Below are 21,462 nucleotides of genomic sequence, written 5' to 3' on the forward strand. Positions count from 1 at the left end.
CTCCTCTCTTCCTTGCTTCCTTCTCTGCCCTTCTGACCTGGATGTCCCACTCTATACTTTTCATTGCACAGCACTGGCTGGTTGTTTAATTGACAAGTACAGACAACAAATGGTGGCATGTTTACACAAATGTGAGACAGGTGATGCAATGCAATGGCCAGATTGAAACCAGAGAGTGGGGGAGGCAGAGGCAGAGGCAGGGGCGCAGGGGCTGAGGGGCCAAGGGGCCGAGGGGCCAAGGGGCCAAGAGAGAGGCCAAAAGAGGCTGAGAGAGGCCAAGAGAGGAAAAAAGTAAGATAATTTCGTAACCCTTCGCAAAGTTCATTAAAAAGAGGGGGAAAAATCAGTATTTTAGAAGCTGGCATCACTATTACGACCAATGATCAAGAGCTTTACAAGCTGCTTTATGTCACGACACTAGAACTTAGCTGAAAGAGACAAATACCTTGCAAATGTTCACATGTAGACAGATACGGGAGCTTGAGATGGCTTAGCAGTTAAGAGCACCTGCTGTTCCTCTAGATAGATCCGGGTTCAATTCCCAGCACCCACAAGGCAGCTCCCAACTGTCTGGAACTCCAGTTCCAGGGGACCCAATACTGTTACACAGACACACATGCAGGCAGATTACCTAATGCACATAAAATAAAGTAAACAAAATCTTTTAAAAAAGTGTTCTTGGGGACTGGAGAGGTGGCTCAGCAGTTAAAAGCATTGGCTGCTCTTGCAGAGGACCCTAGTTCAATTCCCAGCACCCACATGGAAGCTCATAATTGTCTCACCTGTAATTCAAATTCCAGTGGACCCGACTCCCTCATACAGATATATATGTATGCCAAACACCAAATGTACATAAAAATAAATAAATTTAAAATAAATAAAGTATTCTTTAGCCGAGCGTGTGACACAAGTCTTTAATCCCAGTGCTCAGGGAGGCAGAGGCAGACGGATTGTTCCGAGTTTGAGGCCAGCTTGAAAAAAAAAAAGTTCTTTAATTTTAGAAAATAAACAGATAAGAAATAGAAAATATGGCGGCTGGTCAGTGGCTAAGAGCACCTGCTGCTCTTGAAGAGGACCCGGCTTGATTCCCAGCACCCACAACTGCCTTTCAGTTCTAGGATGTCCTCTTAGGTGTCCAAGCGCACCAGGCACACATGAAATTCACTTACATATATGGAGGCAGTCACACATATATAGAAAATAGAATAAATCTTATTTTTAAAAGAAAAGAGAAACATGAGTGATGTGATATTGGATATCAAAAGATTTGAATTTATTATCAAAAGCTTCCACACTGGCCCATCCTCAAAACATAAGGAAAATCACCTCTAAATCCACATGATGCTATGCTGAATAGGGCCAATCATTTAAGAAATATTAACCATTCTTATACAATTTCTCCAGAAACATGAGTCTACTTCCTAAAGCCAGGATAATAATGACATTTAACCTCTAAAAAGTCAGTAAAAGAAAAAAGAACTGATGGGCTAATATTCCTTATCAATCCAGACATAAAAATAGGCTTAAGAAGATATTTTCAGGGGCTGGAGATGTCTCAATGGTTGGGATCACTGGGTGTTTTTCCCGAGAACCCCGGTTCAATTCCCAGAACCCATGTGGCAGCTCACAACTCTCTGTAACTCCACGGGACCCAACACCCTTAAACGGGCATACATGTAGGCAAAACACCGATGCACATAAAAAAAAAAATCATTTAGATAAAGAAGAAAATATTGGGCTGGAGAGATGGCTCAGAGGTTAAGAGCACTGGCTGCCCTTCCAAAGGTCCTGAGTTCAAACCCCAGCAAAAACATGGCGGCTCACAACCTGGCCTGTAGGTGTATATGCAGGGTCAACCCTGAATACATTATGAGTAAATCTTAAAAAAAAAAAAAAAAAAAAAAAAAAAAAATTACCAAGTCAAATTCAGCAATATGTTTAGAACAAAACAAAACAAAACAAAACAATGCCAAGTGTAGCCTGAGAATTCAAGCAAGGGGCTGGAGAGATGGTTCAGCAGTTAAGAGCACTGGCTGCTCTTCCAGGGGTCCTGAGTTCAATTCCCAGAAATCACAGGGTGGCTGCCAACCCTCTGTAATGGGATCTGATTCTCTCCTCTGGCGTGCGTGAAAACTCATTTACATAAATAAATCTTCAAAAAAGAAAGAAAGAAAGAAAAAGAATTCAAGCAAAATGTAACATGTGAATGTCCCAAGATGTAACATGTGAATGTCCCAGGATTATTTAATAGCATGAAACAAAAATTACAAGCTCACCTCCACAGATGCAAAGAGATCCCCTGAAAAGTTCCAACTGACATTCCTAAGAATTCTCAGCAAGCTAGGAGTGGGAAGCAGTTTAATCTGAAAGGGAGAAGGAGGGGGAGAGAGAGGATAAGTAGGATAGTGGTGGGGGTGGCTGAGTTCCTCTACGCGCCCCCCACTTTTCTACCTCCGATAGCAGTGGGCGTGGCTGGGCTCCTCCGCGGGATCGGGGCTGAGTGACGCGAAGATAGATTTCCGCTACCTATAAAAGTTGAGGAACCCGCCCTTCCCTGTCCATTCAGAGAGCTGCAGCCGCGGGACTTCGTATCGGGAGAACCCTAACTACGACCCAGCGCGCCCACAGCCTCTGCCGCCTGGACGGTCCTCCCCGGCCCAGGTCCCAGGCCACGCCCGGGACGCAGACCTCGAAGTCCGGTGTCCGCGATGGGCATGTTCAAAGTCGTCCTGCTGCTTGTGAGTACCGCCCGGTGGGAGCGCGCTGGCCGAGGCCGAGCGGGAACCGGCGGGCACCGGCGGGCACGGAGTGCCCTGCAGGCCCGGACTGTAGCCAGCACGTGCCCTAGGGAGGAAAAGGCCGCCGGAGGGGCCGCGGAGCGGGGAGGACTAGACGGTGAAGAGCCGCCGGCTCGGGGCTGGGACGGGGGTACGGTGGGGGTGGGGAACCCCAAGGTGGGCTGAGGCAGGCTGGGCTGGAGAGGTGCCGGCGGAAGGCCAGGGAGGACGTGACGGGCCGGGGCTCCGGTGGGAGGGAAGGACCCGACGGTGGGGTGAGACGTCCGGAAGGTGGTGTGAAGAAAGTTCTGAGGTTGGATTGGAGCCCGGGCGGGAAGTAGGGGAGGCCGGGGGGGGGGGGGTAAGGTGGGGCGCGGAGGGACGGGGAGGAAAGGCCCAGCAAGACCCAGCCGGCCCAGTCAAAACCACCATACCTGGGGCGAGATGGGGCAGGGGAAGAGGGGATGGTGCGTGGGGGAAAGACCCGGTAGCCCTGCAGGACCCCCGTGGTCGGGGAGGTTGACCCTGCCTCGCTGCTGGGCACCTGCCGCTCCCTCCCCAGCCAGGAGAGGGAGCTCTGCCCAGCAATAGCTTTAGCGAAAAGAATTTTCCAGTTCATTTCCAGTCACATGATTGCGTCTCTTGCAGTTTTTTTTTTTGGGACTCCGCACATTGTTGGGTTTAAAAAGAGTAAAAAGGCCCGAATAGGGCTGGAATCTGGCTTTTGCCTCTTCGGCCAACATGAGATTGTTGAGGGGAATTCCAGTTTCTTGAAATCCATTGTGTCTGATTTTTAATAGTTAGAGCGGTTCACAGTGTTTCCTGAGAGACTCTATGTGTGTGTGTTATGTTATATTCATATTATTATTGATTCATTTCCATCAGGCTGGTTACAGTTCTCCACCTTCTGTTTTTTTGTTGTTTTGTTTTCTTGGTTTTTTCGAGACAGGGTTTCTCTGTGTAGCCTTGACTGTCCTGGACTCACTTTTTAGACCAGGCTGGCCTGGAACTCACAGCGATCCGCTCGCCTCTGCCTCCTCAGTGCAGGGATTAAAGTCGGCCGCCGTGCCCGACTCCACCTTCTGTTTTGACACTTCACTGTTGAGGAGGAACATGCTGATGTCTGGAAAAAAATAACTTGAATGAGAGTGGGAACCAAAGTTAGGACATGTTCAATTAGTGCCAGACGGCCCTGCATAAGAGCCATTTTTTTCCCATACTTTTTTGGTTTGTAGCTACTTTTGGCACTATTTTAGCCACCCGAAAAACAGGCAGAAAGAAGGAAGGAAGGAAGGAAGAAAGGTAGGCAGAATGAGAGAGCGAAGGTTTGTTATTTTAATGGGTAAAGACTTAGAGTTTAGCAAGACGAGAAGAAATTCTGGATTTTGTTTACATGACAGTGTGAATGCAGTTAGCATTGCTGGCCTATATGTTTAAAATGATTACGGTGTTTTCTTCCTAACGTATACCTGAATCATTTTTTAAAAATCTGTGTGTGTGCACACTTGTCTTAGTTAGGGTTTCATTGCTGTGAAGAGACACCACGACAGTCCTTGCAAACAAAACATTTCATTGGGGCTGGCTTTCAGTTTCAGAGGTGTAGTCCATTATCATCATGGCAGGAAGCATGGCAGCATGCAGGCAGACGCGGTGCTGGGTGAGGAGCTGAGAGTTCTACACCTCTGTCGGCGGGCAGCAGAAGGAGACTGTGTGACACGCTGGGTGTAGCTTGAGCATATATAAGACCTTAAAGCCCACCTCTACAGTGATACACTTCCTCCAACAAGACTACACCTCCTGTTAGTGCCACTCTCTGTGGGCTAAGCATTCAAACGTGTGAAAATCAAACCTGTTCAAACTACCACATTCTGCTCCCTGACTCCTATGGGCTTATAGCAATAACATATAATGCAAAAATGCATTTAGTCCCACTTCAGTTTATCACAGTCTCAACAATGTTTAAAAGTTCAAAGTCTCTTCTGAGATTCACACAGCCTCTTAACTGTAATCCCCTATAATATCAGATTCAAAAAGCAGATCATATACGTTTAGCATATCAGGGCACAGGGTATACATTATCATTCCAAAATAACGGAATAAAGGAAATTTCCCTGAGGAAATAGTGCACCAAAGGAGACAGAACACCAGCCGGGCAAGCTCCAAAGCCTTCATCTCCGTGTCTGATGTCAAAACGCTCTTCAGATGGCCAGCTCCTTTCAGCTTTGTTGACTGAAACACACTTCTTTCTCCTGGTCTATTTCCCACCTCCTAGCCCCTTTTTAGAAGCTATCTTAGGTGGGTCTCCCATGGCTTCAGCATCTCTAACATCCTGGAGCCTCCATGTAGAAACAACTGTGTAACCTGCCTGGCCTCAGTGGCTTTCTTTAGTCTCAGAGGGGGGATTCCATAACCCCCTTCTTTTACCCTTGACTCTAAAGCCAGAACTGCGTGGCCAGTGCTGTCAAGTTCTGCTCTTTGCTGAGGCTGGAACAAGGCCCCCTCCTTTCATTACGGCTTCACAAGCTCTGTGTTTTTGGTGGTTTCCTTCACTGCCTAAACTTGGCTGTCCTGGAACTAGCTCTGTAAGACCAGGCTGACCTGGGAGCTCAGAGATCTGTATGCCTCACCTCTGTCTCCTGAGTGCTAGGATTAAAGGTGTGTACCACCACATCTGGACCTAAACTTTTCTTTAGTTCCTTTTCACAGGGTGGAAGCTTAACTGGGTAGGATCTTGTTCGCTACTTCCTTAATTCCATTTAATATCTTTAATCTGTTTATCTCCTTGAATATAGGATTTAGCTCTAACTCACTTCCTGGTGCCCCTTTAATCCTTGAACCATACATTTTGTATTTTTTCCCTCCTCAGCTTGCTCTGTATCATCAAAATGCTCTTCATAAGAGTGAGCCACTGGGGCTAGAGAGGTGATTCAGAGGGTTAAGAACACTGGCTGCTCCAAATATCCTGAGTTCAATTTCCAGGAACCACATAGTAGCTCATAACCATTAATAGTGACATCTGGTGCCCTCTTCTGGTGTGTTGTCTAAATAATAAATAAATAAATCTTAAAAAAAAAAAAAGAGTGAGCCACAGATCAGAAATTATACTAGGCTGTTTTGAGATCTCCTTTGCCAATGCAATTAATCTAAATCTCTTCACCTTAGCCTCAGGCAGACTCTTAGGACAAGGGCAAAAAAGCAGCCACACTCTTCAAAATATCACAAGAACAATCTCTAGACTACGTACTAAAATTCTTCTCCTATGAAACCTTTTGCACCAGGTCCCCATACCTATTCAAACCACCACATTATGACTCCATAGACTCATGTAATTGAATGTTTGGCCATAAGAAGTGGTACTATTAGGAGGTGTGGCCTTGCTGGAGGAAGTGTGTCACTGTGGATGTGGCCTCTAAGGTCTTATATGCTCAAGCTATACCCAGTGTGAGCCACAGTCTCCTGCTGCTGTCTACAGATCAAGGTGTAGACCTCTTGGCTCCTCCAGCACCATGTCTGCCTGCAGGTTGCCATGATGATAATGGAGTTGCCGTGGTCATGGTGTCTCTTCACAGCAATAAACCCTAGCTAAGAAGTCAGCAGAAGGGTTGGCCTAGATTAAGAGTGTGCCTCAAGATCTGAGTTCTTTAGTTCATGTGTCAATCTGAATCTAAAGCATCATCTCACCTCGATATCCAGATCAAAAGCCTGTGTCTTCTATCATCAATGTCTGGATCACAAGCGTGTCCTCCATTTCTGCTTGCTAGTTCATTGCCAGTGTAGTCTGGTTGACATCCGGGAATAGCCATCACAGCCAGTCATTGAGTGCAGTGCCATGGGGTGTGTTTGGAGATCAGAGGCCGACCTCAGGTGTCAGTTCTTCCCTTCTACTGAGCTTGTAGCAGGATCTCTCTTGTTCACCACTGAGTATGCTGCTGGTTGGCCCACGAGCTTCTAGGAATTCTCCATCTCCACCTCCCATTCAGCCCGAGGAGTCCTGGGGTTTCAGTTGTGTGCTGTTGTGCCTGGCTTTATATGAGTTTTGGGAATCTGACCTCAGGTCCTCATGCTGGTGTGGCAAGTGTATTGTCCACTGAGCCATCGTCTCAGGTCTTAACTGCATTTTTAAAAACCTATGTGTGGGAGAGAGAGACAGATACAGAAAGACAGAAACAGTCACACCTATGATTAGTCACACCTATGATTACTCACACATGATACAAGACAGTATGTTAGAAGATGCATGCTGTTTCTACTTGAGAAAACATATAATTTTTATTTTATGTATATATAAACCTTTTTTTTTAAACAGGAAAGAACAAAAGAGAGGATTAGTTCAAGTTTCTATGACTTGGGCAGCTTCAAGAAGCAAAGAGAGGAATATGAACACAAATAATTAGTATACAGTTTTAGAAGAGGGAAAGGGCCTAAGCTTCATGTCTTTTAGAAGCGGGGGGGAGGGGGGGAGGCAGTGTGAGATGGCCTTGTGATGGTGAGACCCAAACACCACTTAATGCAGGTCCTGCCTTGTTTCCACAGGGTTTCTTTGGTCTAGCGACAGCTGGGCCAATCCATAATGGCACAGCTAACCTACAGAGACTGAAGCGGGATCCACCAAACTGTCCAGCAGGTACATTCTAGACTGATCGCCAGTCTTTGTTCCTGATTGCCCACCAGCTCCAGCACTGCTGGCTAGTTACCATTCATTTATTTGTATTGTGTGAATTCTGGGTGCCTTACAGTGATAAAACCATAGAAACCGGATGTGTTCACATACTTTTCACTCATCTTAACTTTCCTTGGAACCGTTGGTAGCTCCCAGCCTAGTCTTATTAACCAGAACTATCAAGCTCAGAGTCTTTGCTTTGACATTCCTAACAAGCCAGGCTCTACCATGATCCTCAATAATGAAACTAGTCAAAAAAAGTCATTGACAGGAGAACTGGCCCTGTCCCTCACCTGGGCAGTGCTGGAGAGCTAGTCTAGATGGCGCGAGTATGGGAGAACTGATGGGCTGACCAACTCATCTATCACCCTGACCCTGATCCAGGGCTTTGAGCTGGCCCACTCCAACATCTATCCCACCTATGAGCTGCTAGAGCCCATCAAGGGGCCAGTCCTGCTGAACCAAAGCTACAGGACCTTTATGACCCAGGGCAACAACAGAACATCTGAGAGAAGTCCCAGTGAAAATTCAGTATTGATGGTGTAGCAAAAGCCAAAGGCTTCAAACCAGACAACTCATTGCGTGAACATTTTCAAGTAATGATGTATGCACAAAAGGGTATATTGTGGGACACACCACAGCCTCAATTGTGAGATTGTTTTTTATTTTTTTTGTTTTTGTTTTGTTTTCTGTTTTCATTTGGGGGAAGGTTACAAGCATAGGTGTAGATATGGAAGGGAAAATGAGTGAGGTTGGGATGCATGATGTGAAATTAATAAATAATCAACAAAAAAAATTATAGGAAAAAAGGTCATTGATACTGAAATTCACAAGAAGGAGATTTGTCTTTTGTAGCCATATTGGAAACAGATAGAAGGTCTAGTGCCTCCCTGGGTCCATCTTTGACGTAAAACTTAGGGTTAAGTAGGGACCAGAGTTATGGATTATTTGTTGTTGTTTTGTTTTCATATTTTTGTTGTTGTTTTTCAACCAAGTGTAGCCTTGATTGTCCTAGACTTGCTTTGTAGACCAGGCTGGCCTCTTAACTCAAGAGATCTGCCTGCCTCTGCCTCCCTGAGTGCTGGGATTATAGGCGTGCACCACCATGACCAGCTTTTTTCATACTTTTTTAATGGATTATTTACTTTCATTTTATGAGCACTGATGCTTTGCCTACATGTATGTCTGTGTAAGGGTGTAGGATCCCCTGGAACTGGAATTACAGACAGTCATGAGCTGCCTTGTGGTTGCTGGGAATTGAACTCAGGACCTCTGGAAGAGCAGCCAGTGCTCTTAACCTCAGAGCTATCTCTCCAGCCCCAGAATTATTGACCCATCATTATTTTGTCCCGATTCTATTCTTGCAGGGTGGTCTGACAAGTTGCAAGTCTCCCTCTATAAGTTTCTGTCTCCACCTACACATAGACTTCATCCTTTTTCTTTCCCCAGTACAATTTGTTGGAGTGCAGTGTCTTGATAGTCTTATAGGCAAAAGGAGAGGTCACAACCATCTCTTTAACATAATCTCTATTCCTTCCAAGAGGACCATTACAACTCTGCAGTCTCTGGCTGCTCCCTGTGTCTGGGTACCACTGCAGAGGTACACTGCTCCTTGGCCTCTTAAAGCAGCTGCCTCACTTTCTTTTGGCTGTGGCTTCAGCCTCCTTCCAGGAATGAATAGAATGAATAGAGCAGGTGGCAGGTGCTGAGACAGTTCCCATGGAGATGACTCTGTGCTGGAGCCACCAATCTTGAGGACAGGCCAGCTCTGCTGGGTGGCGCAGGCATAGCAGAGGGCAGACAGTGCCACCTCCTGTCCCTCCAGTGCACGATGTCAGTAGGAACAGTGTCTGCTACTCCACTCAGTAGAGGCAAACCTCTCCCAGCCTGATAGGGATGTAGTCCTGAGTGCTGGGCAGTGGTACAGTAAGAAAGAGAATGGGTAACAGATTGCTTCAGCTTGAGTCGATTTTCCATAGTCTGCCCATATAGGTATTTGTCTATTTTACAAGTTACCTACTTTGTTGCTGTGCCAAGATTCATAATATTCTTTCATAACCCTCCTTCTTTTTATTGGGAAAGAGAGTCTCCCTATTTAGCCCTGGCTATCCTGGAATTGCTTATGTAGACCAGTCTTGCCTTGAACTGTTGCTAACCTATATAGTGAGTTCTAGCCTAGCTAGGGCTATGTAGTGAGACCCTGTCTTAAAAAAAAAAAAAATCAAAAGGAGAAAAGAATGCTCCGTAGACATCTCCACAGCCAATCTAATGAACACAATTCCTCGGTTGTGACCCCCCTGCTTCCCAGGTATGTCTGACTAGGACACAGGTCTTTACCACATCTCTGGGAATCCTGAGATTTCTGTCACCATTTTTCTTTCCCTCCTCAGGCTCCTACCTGTCAGAGAGGACTGGAGTTTGTGAGCTCTGCCAGGAGGGTGTCGACTTCACCAGCTCCCCCAACAAACTGCCTTCGTGTGAACGCTGCAGAGTCTGTAAGGAAGGTACAGAACAAAGGGGATCTTTCCATGAGTGGGGCTGGGGACGTGGGAATCATAATTGCTGTGGACTCCGGAATCTCAATTCCAGCCCAACCTGGTCTTCATCATGCCTTGTTCTCTGCCTGTCTTTAGTTCAAAAACAAAACCCCTGAAGAACTAATTTGTTTCAGAATTGTGTTTTAGAATCATTGAGACCTTCAGCTGAGAATGAGATAGAAACCAGTCTGCCCTGTGGAGGGCCCACCCTGCTGACACCAGATGCATTACGGAGCGGTCCCCACTGCCTTCCCATTCATCGACTTATAAACTTGGTGCACTTGGTGAACAGGGCGCCAGCTGAGCAGGGACTTGCCCCAAGGAATGCTGTGGCTCCACAGAGCACATGACATTAGAGCTGGGCCTTGAAAGATAGATACAGAATTCTAAGAAGAACAGGGAGATCTCCAGCCAGAGATCTAGAATGGAGGAGTAAAGAGTCCTGCACATTTGGAAGAGGGCATAATTCCATTCTGGGTCCAGCATGAGACTCCTCAACTCTGCAGTGGATTTGATACCCGCTAGCAAATCTTGAATTATCACGGGTAGTGGCCTGCTCTGCGTTTTCCAGGAGTGGAAGTCAGAAGTGTGGGTCATGGGTTGTAATGCCAGCCTCGGAAAGAAAGGACCCTAGAAAGGAAGTCTCCTCTGGTTCCTGGGGTCGGTCTCCAGTTGTGGATGACACGCTATGTTCTATCCTTACCCTCAAGAGTCATCGGCTTATTCGTGTTGGCTGCTATCTACTTCTAGAACCTTCTGCAAAATCTTCAACACGCATTCAGCTTTCCTGTTGTGGGCCTGCTAACGTGTTTAGGTCGTAGGTTATTGTTTTAGTGTCTTCTGTGTTGTAGTTTTACTTGCTGTGGCGAAAGCTCTGACAGAGGCAGCTTAAGGAAGGAGGGGTTAAACTGGCTCACGAGTCCTGTCCCTCACTGGAAGGAAGCCAAGGTGGCAGGAGCTTGAAGCAGCTGCTCAAATCACATTCCCAGCGAGTAATAGATTTGTGTGTTCTGCTCGCTTTCTCCTTTTTATACAGCTCAGAAAGCTAGTTTCAGAGTGTATGAGTCTTCCCACCCAATTGGCTTAGTCAAATAATCTCCACAGACATTCCCGGAGGCCTGTCTCTCAGATGATTCTAGGTCTTACCAAGTTAACTATCATAATAACAAAAAAAAAAAAAAAAAGGTAGTGACTAGCTTTGGGTGGGGTTCCTAGCTGGTTCCAGGCCACGCTGCCTTGTTCCAAGCTCTGAGCTCTTGGCAGGTGGGAGCACTCAGTCTCTGCTTCATAAGGATCCCCCTTAAGGATTCTAGGAGCTTGAAGATCATTCTGTGTACATCCCTTGCAGCTGTCTTCATGATCTTTAAAAGACTTTTCCTCCCAAATATGATGCATGAGGTCAATAAATTGTGCTCTTTTTTTGCATGGCTCTGAGTACGCATAGCCGCTCATGGGAGCCATCATCTTCATGCCTCCGGGGTGTTATAGAAACTGGTCCTTGCTATTACTTCCTAAGTTCAGCTGAGCTGAAGCAGAAGGAACTGTGTCATGAGGAAGTGTTAATATGGTGACCAGGAAAACTCATTCCTCAAACTCTTACAGATGAAGATGAAAAAAGCAGATGCACCTCAACCAGGAACACGGAGTGTCAGTGCAAATCAGGCAGTTTTAAAGATGACAACTTAACTGAGTACTGCAAGAAATGCTCTCTGTAAGTATGACCCAGGGGCCCTGGAACTCCTACAAGCACAGAGGAACCCCAGAAGACCCAACCTTCCTTGCATCCTTTTCTTTCCCTGACTCCATGGAGTTCCCCTACCACAGAGTCTCCCTAAATCCTTGGGGTTTCTCCATATCCAAATGCAAGTCTCTCCATATCCCTGTCCCCCACCACTCAGCAGCCCCTTCATGTCCTTTTCTACCCGTTCTTTGTCTACTGTCCGTAGATACATAGCATGAGAATGAGGAGCACAACATAGCCCGGCTTGTGTTTATTTACTCCACTTGGGAATTCTTGTGCATGAAGAGGCCTCTAGAAAAGCCTCTTTATAGAAAGACAAAAGTGTTTTATCCTGCAAAAGACATAAGGAGGAGCTCTATGTGTGTTAGGGTTCCTGTTCAGATAAAAGGGTATCCTGGGATTGGGAGCCTGGGAACCACACAGCTCTGAAGTGTGCTAGTGTCCCAATGGAGGGGCACCCTGAGACATAAGAGCTGCTTGGCTTCATCTGATGAGAGAGTCATATCAGCCAGCAAAAATATTTATTGGAGGGTCCAAGGTGTGGAGGGACGAATCCAAGGTATGGTTTCCCTGGCTTCTGGAGAGGACAGCAGGGAGTTGAACAAGGTGCAGGATTTATGTAGGATTTCTTAGGGGGCAGAGCTTTTCAGGGAAGAAATTTCTAGAGTGAGTATTGGTGGGATTTCAGGTCCTGAGTTTAGGTGGGTCAGAGATTAGGGGTTTTTCCTGTTCAGGGATTGGTAGGTTTCTGTTCAGATCATTCACCCCAAATTAGCATAACCTGGGATGGGTCCTATTGAGGGCCTGGAGATGATCTTGTGACAGTTACAGATGCTGGAAATGCTGTTTCAATCATTAGAGAGGTCTGAGGGAGGGGCCTGGTCACTTTCCTGCCTTGAGAGATTACAAAGTTTATAAAGGGAGTCCATGACAGGGAAGCCTTTCCCTGCAGCTTGCATCAGCATGAACAACCAACAGAAACTGGAGAAGAGATGCTGCCACAGTGGACAGCTCCCGTGAGTTGCTGAGGCAGGAAAGGTGTCACCCCTGTCACCAGGGATAACGAAAAGTGGCAGGACACTGAAGAGGCATCACCTTGCTTTAGGAGCCAACCTTGCTTTAGGAGTTTGAGGAAAAATAGTTCATTTACTCTTCCCTGACCACTTGGTGGTTGTTCTAGTTGGTAAAGAGACTTGTTTATTAAAGGTTGACTGTTGTAAACAGTGATTAATATTTACTATTGATTTATCTTCTAGTAATGCTGCTGTTAATCCTAAACCGCTGTATAACCAAATCACCACACAGAGACTGGGTTTATTGTACCTAGAATACAATGCTGGGCAGTAGTTACTCCCTCCTAAACCTCCAAGCCCTCATAGTTTCCTAACATTTAGATTTCACCCATTATACTTGCTTTTAGTGATATATTAGGTCCAGTCCATCTCTCCACATCGTTCCAAGATCTCTCCTCCAGCACCGCTCTCTCAGCTCTCCTCTTGCCCTTCTCCTCCCACTCATTTCCTGCCCTGTAGATTCTCCCCTTTTTCTTGTCCTCCGGCTCCTCCCATTGTACAACATTGGAGTTAGTTGCTTTATTTTGGCCTGTTTACACACAGTTGAGACAGGATGCTTAGAATAAGTATCACAATGCAATATCTGATTGAAACGGGGTGGGGGTATCAGCATTTGAATGAACAAGGATAAGGTGTATACATTTTAAAAGAACATTATACCAACAATTGACTAAGGGACATGGCTCAGCAGTGGCCACACAGGCTTCAGACCTTTCCCTTCCTAATTTAGGCTCTCCCTGTGGTCCAGGACAGCTCAGCACACGCCCTGCAGAAAAGGCAGAAGGGCTGCCACCATGCCTACAGAGGGTTCCCCAATGGTTGCACTCTGTGTGCCCAGATGTAGGGACATACTTGGACAGGAGGAGCCTGTCCTTCTTTTAATACCATTTCATGGACATTGGGCAGAGTGGGTGACTCCCCTTTCATCGCATCTGGCTAGCAGCCTTCTTACAAAATCGTATCACATGTTCCTTGTGTGTGCCCAGGTGCACTGATGGGAAAGAGGAAGTGACTCCCTGTACCCCAAAGACAGACCGGAAGTGTGTACCCCAAAATGCTGGGACAAGTCATCTCGTGAGCATAGTAGTGCCGCTGGCCCTGCTGGCCCTGCTGGTCCTGCTGATTTTAGCTTATGTTGTTTGGCGGAAGACTCAACTACGGAGTATAATATTGCGGCATATAAAAAGAGCCTGCCCATGTGAGTACTGGCTGAGGGTGGGCCCCCTGGACACTGAATCTGAGTCTCCCTGACCTGATCTTCAGAGTCTCCCTTCCCATGTCCCAAACCCCAGTGTCCCCGGAGCCTAGCTCTCTCTTGTTCCTGTGATTCATATACCACCTCCCACTTCCCCCAAAACTCAAAAACACAGACTCTCCAGTTCATCTCACTGACCATTCCCTCATTCGCTTAACAAAGGCTGAGAGAGTGGGGCTTGGTCAGGACAAAGAGGCATCAACTCAGCTGAGGACAAAGCTCAGGACCGTAGAGGGCCAGGGCCAGCTCTGGTTACAGCAGAACCAGACAAAGATTCAAGGTGTGTTCAATCGGTTTCTCCCCAACTGCCTTCTCAGCCTGAGAGCAGACCCAAGTGAGAATGGCCCCTCTGTATCTACTTAGTGTTGGAACCTCTAGCCCACTCTGCTCAGGTGAAGAAGGGCTGGTGAGTCCCCTGCCCACTTGCTATGGGAATCTCCTTCTCTTCTAGGCCGCAAACAGGGCTTGGAAAGTGCGGACACGAGTTTGAATCTCATGGGAAATGACTCTCACTGTAACAAGGTCAGTCCTGCAGTGGAGGCCCCAGAGGTTGTAGCTCTGCTGAGAAGTAGGGCTTTTTTAAAATTTTACTTGTGTGTGATGAGTATGCTTATGATCTATGTGTACATGCCTGGTGATGACGGAGGTCAGAAGAGGGCATTGGATCCCCCGGAACTGGAGTTACAGGCAGTTGGGAGTTGCCATGTGGGTTCTGCCGATCAAACCCAGGTCCTCTGGAAGAGCAGCCAGTGCTCTTAACTACTGAGCCATCTCTCCATCCCTGAGAAGCAGGGTGTTTGAGGGGCTGCACATCATCTCCCCTGCCCTGGGTTGCTGTCCTGACACAATAAAAACACTTGCTTTAATTAATTGCTTGCAGCTGGGCATGGTGGTCTATGGCTGTAATCCCAGCACTCTGGGAGGCAGAGAAACCCAGTCTTAAAAAAACAGAAAAGAAATTAAGAAAAATGTAATTGCTTGCATTCATTAATTTGACTATGATGATTTGGGTTGGTAGTCTTTCTCCTGTCTTTGGAATTAACACTATCCTTTGGCTCCTGGTTGTCTTTTAAAAGTCAAATTTAGGGGCTGGAGAGGTCGCTCAGCAATTAAAAGTGCTTGCTGTTCTCTTAGAGGATCCAGGTTCAGTTCTCAGTACCTGTATTGGGTGGCTCACAACTGCCTCTACTCCAGCTCCAGGGCACCTGACACTCTATTCTGGCCTCCACAGTTCCCCCTCACATGCTCATGACATACATCCACATGGACGCATACACATCAATTGAAAAACCTTTTAAATGGTCAAATTTCTTACTCAGTTGTTTTTATTTAAAAAAATGTAAATCCTAATTGTTGTATTTTACCAATGGAGATCCAGGAGCCAGATGCTGGGGTGAAAACCTACTAGCTCAGAGAGGCAGAGAAAGCACCCAACTGACCTTTCTACTCAGCTCACGTCCCAGAAGGAAAAGGCCAAAAGCCCAAAGCTAAAAGCTTGCTTGCTCAGCTGATGGCCTAGAAGGAGAAGGCCAAAAGCTCAAGGCCAAAGAGCTAAGGAGTCCAAGAACTAGGGATCTAAAGCCAAGGAGCTGAAGAGCTAAAGCTCCCTCTTCTCCACACTGTGTTAAATACCCCTCATCTCTCAAGTCCCTTCTTCCTGCTTAATCCCTGTTATCTGATTTCTTGCTCTGCCACTTGACCTAGGGTTAACTTTATTAAATCCTGTGTACAGAAAGCTCTTGGAATAATAGGTATGTGTTAGGGCTGGCTGAGCCACACCACAACTACCTGTTTACAATAAACAGAAAGTTTATGTTAGGGCTGAATCACACTAAACAAACAGATGTGTACTGTTCACAGTCTCAGGGTTCACAATGGGATAAAATATCTTTTAATATTTGGTTGTACCAAATGCCTTCCCAGCCAACATTGCTATTGGTGTTTTTATTTCAATATTTAGACAGTTGATGTGTGAGCAAAACACCGTTAAAGCCTTGAAACAAATCTTGACCTTGGGTTTTGCAAAGCTTTCTGTAGTCTCCAGTTGAGTGTTACAAGAAGCCTGGGCCAGGGGGGATTGGCCAGAAGGAAAGCCCTGGAGGATAGAGCGGATGTCCAGTCCTGACGCAGGCTCATACACGTTGTCACGGAACACGAACGCTGATCACGAGCCTTCAAGCAGCTGAGGCAGGAAGTTCATCTGTGTCTCCATAGAGACCTTAGAGGGGCAGTGCTGTAACCTACGTCTGGAAATCAGGATCAAGCCTGGGCTCCAGGTCTCCTGACTCTGACCAGGGTGTCTGCTATTGGTTTACAGGAACCTGAGGAAGCTGAGAATTCTCCAACAGGAAGGAAACTGCTGGTTCCTGCGAATGGATGCGACCCAATTGACGGTGAGTGTTTCGTCAGAGGCAACAGCACAGAAGCCTGGGGAATAGGGAAAGCGTTCCAGCTGTCGTCCCCGTGCCAAATAGGGCTCTGCCAAGACAAATAATGATTGGTGCGAAGCCTACACTGTTGTCACTGGACTTGGGGGCCATAAATGCCCCTCTCCTCCCTTCTGTCTCCACTGGGACTCTTCCCATGTCCCATAATGCTGTTGTTAGAATCTTTCTGTCCTTCCACTCTCTACCATCCCTCCTTTTTCTCCTGTAGTCCCCACCCCAAACTCTGCCAAGACCTCCAGAGTGCTGCATTGGCCTGTGTTAATAATACCCACAGACCTTGGACTAGAAGCTCCTGAAATGGCCAGACCTAGTGTGATGAGTTGTGCTATAAGCCACAAACCTGATCTTAGAGACTTCATGTAAAATGAATGGAAACCATCTCATGAGTAATGTTTCAGATACTGACTACATAAGTTGATGGATTTTGTATGTATTGAGTTGAATCAAATGACTCTTGTTTCCTTTGATAATTAGTTACTTCGTAAGTTAGTTCTATATAGGTTCTGGGAACAGAACTTAGGGCTCCTGCGGGAGCATTATGTGCTTTTTACCATTAACCACTGGGCTCTCTTCAGCCCCCATACTCAGTGCTGTAATGCTTGGGACTGAACCCGGGGCTTTGCATATGCTGGGTAAATACCAATTGAGCTATGCCTCTAACCCTCTTACTGGCTAAATAATGCTGTTAAGAATTGTCCATGTGACTGCTGGGCTTACGGGACTCAAATCCCTGCTCCTTCTGTTTCCTGGGGTAGTGACACGTTTCATTCGTGCCTCACCTGCATCACCTATAAGTGAGTTCTCAGGACTTAGCTGCAGGTTTAGGTTTTCAATCATTTCTTTTCCGACATCTAATTGTGATGCAGCAGTGAGGGAGGCCAGCTGGCACGGGAAGGTCCCCCACCGCTCCACCTGGTTCTGTTGGTAGATGTGGAGAGCCTTGCCCTACACCCCACTCACTGTGAGTGAGTACAGCCGAAACACCTTCCTTTCCTTGAGATGCTATGCTCTCACCCCCCCATTCCCATTCCCCTCTGTGGTTCCGGCCATATGCTACTACCTTCCAATTTATCCAGCATTCTGCCTGCATGTGTGCCTGTGTACCAGATCTCACTATAGATGGTTGTAAGCCACTATGTGGATGCTGGGAATTGAACTCAGGACCTTTGGAAGAACCGCCAGTGTTCTTAACCTCTGAGCCATCTCTCCAGCCCCAAAATTTTTATTTTTTATATTAATCAAGAACAGGATTTTTTTTAAGTATATTTTTTTAAAAAATTATTAAAAATTTACTGTGTAAATATGGGTGTTTCGCCTGCATGTATGTCCATGTACCACTTCTAGCAGAGGCTGGATGATGGCATCAGATTTCCTGGGACTACCGTTACAAATGGTTGTGAGCCATCATAAGGGTGTTGGGAATCGAACCTGTGTCCTCTGGAAGAGTAGTCCAGCTGAACCATCTCTCCAGCACCCAGATTCTTGGTTGGCTTCGGGTGTGGTGGAGCTCCGACAGCGTTCATGGGACAACAGGGGGAGTGCATAAGGTCCTACCCTTGGCTTCTAGATCTGATTTAGGATTCTCCGCCCTTTGTGAAGTGCTTACAGCTTACCCGTCCCCCATGTTTTCTTTCATCTAGCCCTGCAGAGGATCTTCAATTACTGTACAGATGTTGTACCCTTTAACTCCTGGGACCGCCTCATGAGGGAGATGGGCCTCAAAGACAATGAGATTAAAGTGATCAGAGCTGAAACACAGCCCCAAAGTGATGCCTTGTACCAAATGCTGCAGAAGTGGCTCAACCAAAGAGGGCGAGGTGCCTCTATCAACCATCTGCTGGATGCCTTGGAAGCTGTGGGAGAAAGATGCGCCCGGGACAAAATTAAAGAGCATGCAGTGAAATCAGGGAAGTTCACTTATCAACAGTCTACAGATGAGCCAGGTGTGGCTGACTCATTCCTGTGATCGCAGCACTCACGAGACAGAGACAGGAGGATCTCTATGAGTCTGAAGCCAGCCTGGTCTACATAATGAAGTCAGGATAGCTAAGGCTATGTAGGGAGACCCAGACTTCAGAATGTTCATTTCACATGTCTACCAAGACCCCTTGTCCAGAGACAAACTCTGCCTCCTCCACCCCAACCCCTCTCTGTCAAAGAGGGAAGAACAAAACAGCCCGAGTGTAGAAACTTGTATTCTTGACCTTGTCCAACCAAGGACACCGCTGTTGGTTAGACTGCTGTTCAAGCACACAACTGCACAGCCCTCCCTGGCTCTAGCCTGCTAGTGAGCACCTGCAGACGGGCTGTGTTGAATCTACAAACCTGTAAATTGTGATTTCTCACTTAGTGAGTTTGGTGCTTTGCACACATAGGGAACATAAAAAGCACTACCTAGCGTGACACGTCCACCCTGACCCCCCATTTCTTGTTAACTGCTGGAGAACCAGTGGCTTCCTGCCTCCAAGGACCTCTGAAATCTCTAAGAGGCAACTGGATTCTTAGAGATTCTCGACCTTGATTCTCCCTGGGTTCCAGTTCTCCTTAACACTTGATCAGTCTGGGTGTGTATAACTGGATCCTTTAAGCTGTATAACTTTATAATGTTTACATATAATTTAACAGTTTATTTATAGTTATAGATAATTGTATAGTGAATAGTATAATTATGTCATAATTATATAAGTTATATTAGTAATAGTTTATATGATAACTATGTTTCTGTTTGTTTTTGTCTTATGGTTCTCTTTACTGGACGCAGGTCCTACTTCATGCTGAGCAAATATTTTGCAGTTGGTTAGCCTCTAAGTTTAACAACTCTTTAGGTAGAAGAATATTTACGTGTTTACAGTTAGGTGTTTCCAGGCAAGCAGAGACTTGAGAACTCTATCCATGTGATGTGGTGGGAGGCTGGTCCATGATCTGGCATGTGTGATGGTTAATCTTGATTAGGTTGAGAGGTGCTAGACCAGTGTGATGGTTTGAATAGGTACGGTGCCATAGATTCATGTGTTTGAATACTTGGCCTTTAGGGAGTCGCACTGTTAAGGGGTGTGTCCCTGTGGGGGAGGGCTTTCCCATGTACCACAGAGTCCCCTTTGGTGGCTGCCTGTGGATCAAGATGTAGAACTCTCAGTGCTTTCTCCAGCACCATGTCTGCCTGGATGCTGCCATGCTTCCCACCATGTTAATGGACTAAGCCTGTTAAACTGTAAGCCAGCCCCAGTTAAATGCACTTCTGTGTAAGAGTTGCCATGGTCATGGTGTCTCATCAGAGCAATAAAACCCTAACTGAGAAAGCCAGGAAGAGGCTAGAAGATAAAGGTGTTGCCACCAAGCCCGGTGACCGAAATTCAGTCTCCAGAAACCACATGAAGGAAGCTGAAAACAGACTCCTATAGGTTGTCTTCTGGCCTCTTTATATGTGATGAGGTTCATGGGCATCTGTGTCTGCACGCGTGTACACACACATAAATGTAATTTTAAAAATCCAAATTGAGAAGTGTCTAGGAGATTGTACAGCATACTTTTGGGTGTGTCTGGGGCATTTCCAGAGAGGGTCAACATGAAGAACAGCAACTGTGATGGGAAGACTTGGCTTAGATTGAGTTACTCTCCAGTAGGCTGGGGGCAGGCATGGAGGATGAGGAAGGAGGAGGCAGGCAGCCAGTGCTTGCGAGCTCCATTCTTCACCAATGAATTTGTTTGTTGCTGCTGCCATCACCAGTGGACATCCTTCTCCGGCCTCCTCAGCTGTCTTACATGGACTCAACCTTAGCTACTCTCCTGGGGAATCTCAGACCATCAGCCTTGGTTTGGGATGTACTTGTAGGCAGACAAGCCAGTTTCCTGAGTCCCCCTTTACAATTTTATACTATTGGTTTCTATTTGGACTTCTCACCTATGGCCAGGGTGAGGAGATGGGAGGAAGGTTAGGGTAGAGGTGCCAAATGAGCTCATGTACATTTAAAAGTAGTGGTGACCGAGTCCTGTTTGGGATCAAGGGAGGAGGGGACAGAGACTCTCAAGCATGGTACATACGAATGTGAAATACTAGCCAACTCATGACTTCTCGGTTGTAGTGAATCTAGGCCTGGACCACGTTTGGGGTACAGAAATTCATTCTTGAGGACCATGTCCTTTGTAAGCATCTGGCCATTGTACACAGACTAAATGCTGAAACTCACAATTGTCCTACCTTGGCTTCCTTAGAACTGGAATTTATAGGTTTGCTTCCCCCAAATCTAGAAAACTTTTTAAAACACTGTGATAGGGATTTCTGAAGAGCTGGCACATACAGATTTTTGTCTGGATTCCTATTGGTTTTTTTATTTGTTTGTTTTTAAAAACTGATTTGTTTTTGAGACAGTCTCAGTATGTGGCCTTAGTCCACCTTGAACTATGTAGACCAGGATGATCTCCAATTCAGAGATCTACCTGCATCTGCCTTCCAAGTTCTGGGATTAAAAGGGTTTGCCACCATACCTGGCCTTTGTCTATTTTATTAATTTTTGGTGTGTATGAATGAATGTTTTGCTTGCATGTATGTGCATGACATGCATGCCTGGTGCCCTCAGAGGTCAGCCAGTGGCATCTGATCCCCTTGAACTGGAGTTACAGGTGGTTGTGATCCACTATCTGGGTGCTTGGAGCTAGTCCAGGGCCTCTGCAAGAGCAAGTGCTCTAAAGCACCGAACAACCTTCGTAAGTCCTCATTCTTTCAGCCATCCTTCGGGCAAAACCTTCTCCGGTAGGTTCTAGGCACACAGGACAGTTCTAGAGATGGCTGTTCCTGGCTATTCTATATTGTCTTGTCTATATTCTGTGTTGTTGCTGTGGCATTCATGTAGCTTCAGGAGGGAGACCCCGCTTCCTAGTGTTATCCTCATCGGTGTCCTTGTGCCTACACACAGATGCTGGAATTGCACATGAGGGTTTGCTGGGCTCTGTACCCAGCCCCAACATCGGGTCT

General features: G+C 46.4%; 1 protein-coding gene and 1 long non-coding RNA gene across 2 annotated transcripts; one reads left to right on the forward strand and one right to left on the reverse strand.

Moving 5' to 3' along the window:
• Positions 1-1,260: 1,260 nt before the first annotated feature.
• On the reverse strand, positions 1,261-2,823 carry LOC132656499 (uncharacterized). Its single transcript, XR_009594246.1, has 3 exons — positions 2,689-2,823; positions 2,277-2,363; positions 1,261-2,152 (listed from the first exon to the last, which is right to left on the reverse strand). It is a non-coding gene; the product is annotated as an uncharacterized LOC132656499 (long non-coding RNA).
• Positions 2,608-20,974, forward strand: LOC110557077 (tumor necrosis factor receptor superfamily member 10B-like). The gene is made up of 8 exons (XM_060391378.1): positions 2,608-2,738; positions 7,311-7,401; positions 9,828-9,941; positions 11,577-11,685; positions 13,775-13,986; positions 14,495-14,565; positions 16,361-16,436; positions 18,131-20,974. Exons 1-8 carry the CDS (start codon positions 2,709-2,711, stop codon positions 18,454-18,456), a joined length of 1,029 nt encoding a protein of 342 aa, XP_060247361.1. The 5' UTR covers positions 2,608-2,708; the 3' UTR covers positions 18,457-20,974.
• The last annotated feature ends 488 nt before the right edge of the window (positions 20,975-21,462 follow it).

This window comes from Meriones unguiculatus, chromosome 9 (assembly GCF_030254825.1).
Source record: "Meriones unguiculatus strain TT.TT164.6M chromosome 9, Bangor_MerUng_6.1, whole genome shotgun sequence".
NCBI classification, from domain to species: Eukaryota; Metazoa; Chordata; class Mammalia; order Rodentia; family Muridae; genus Meriones; species Meriones unguiculatus.

Excerpts from the sequence above, each read along its gene's own strand:
- LOC110557077 (XM_060391378.1), top strand. The coding sequence starts at position 2,709 with ATGGGCATGTTCAAAGTCGTCCTGCTGCTT. Across the intron at positions 9,942-11,576 it reads CTGCAGAGTCTGTAAGGAAG|ATGAAGATGAAAAAAGCAGA; the intron begins GTACAGAACAAA and ends AAACTCTTACAG. Across the intron at positions 14,566-16,360 it reads ATGACTCTCACTGTAACAAG|GAACCTGAGGAAGCTGAGAA; the intron begins GTCAGTCCTGCA and ends ATTGGTTTACAG.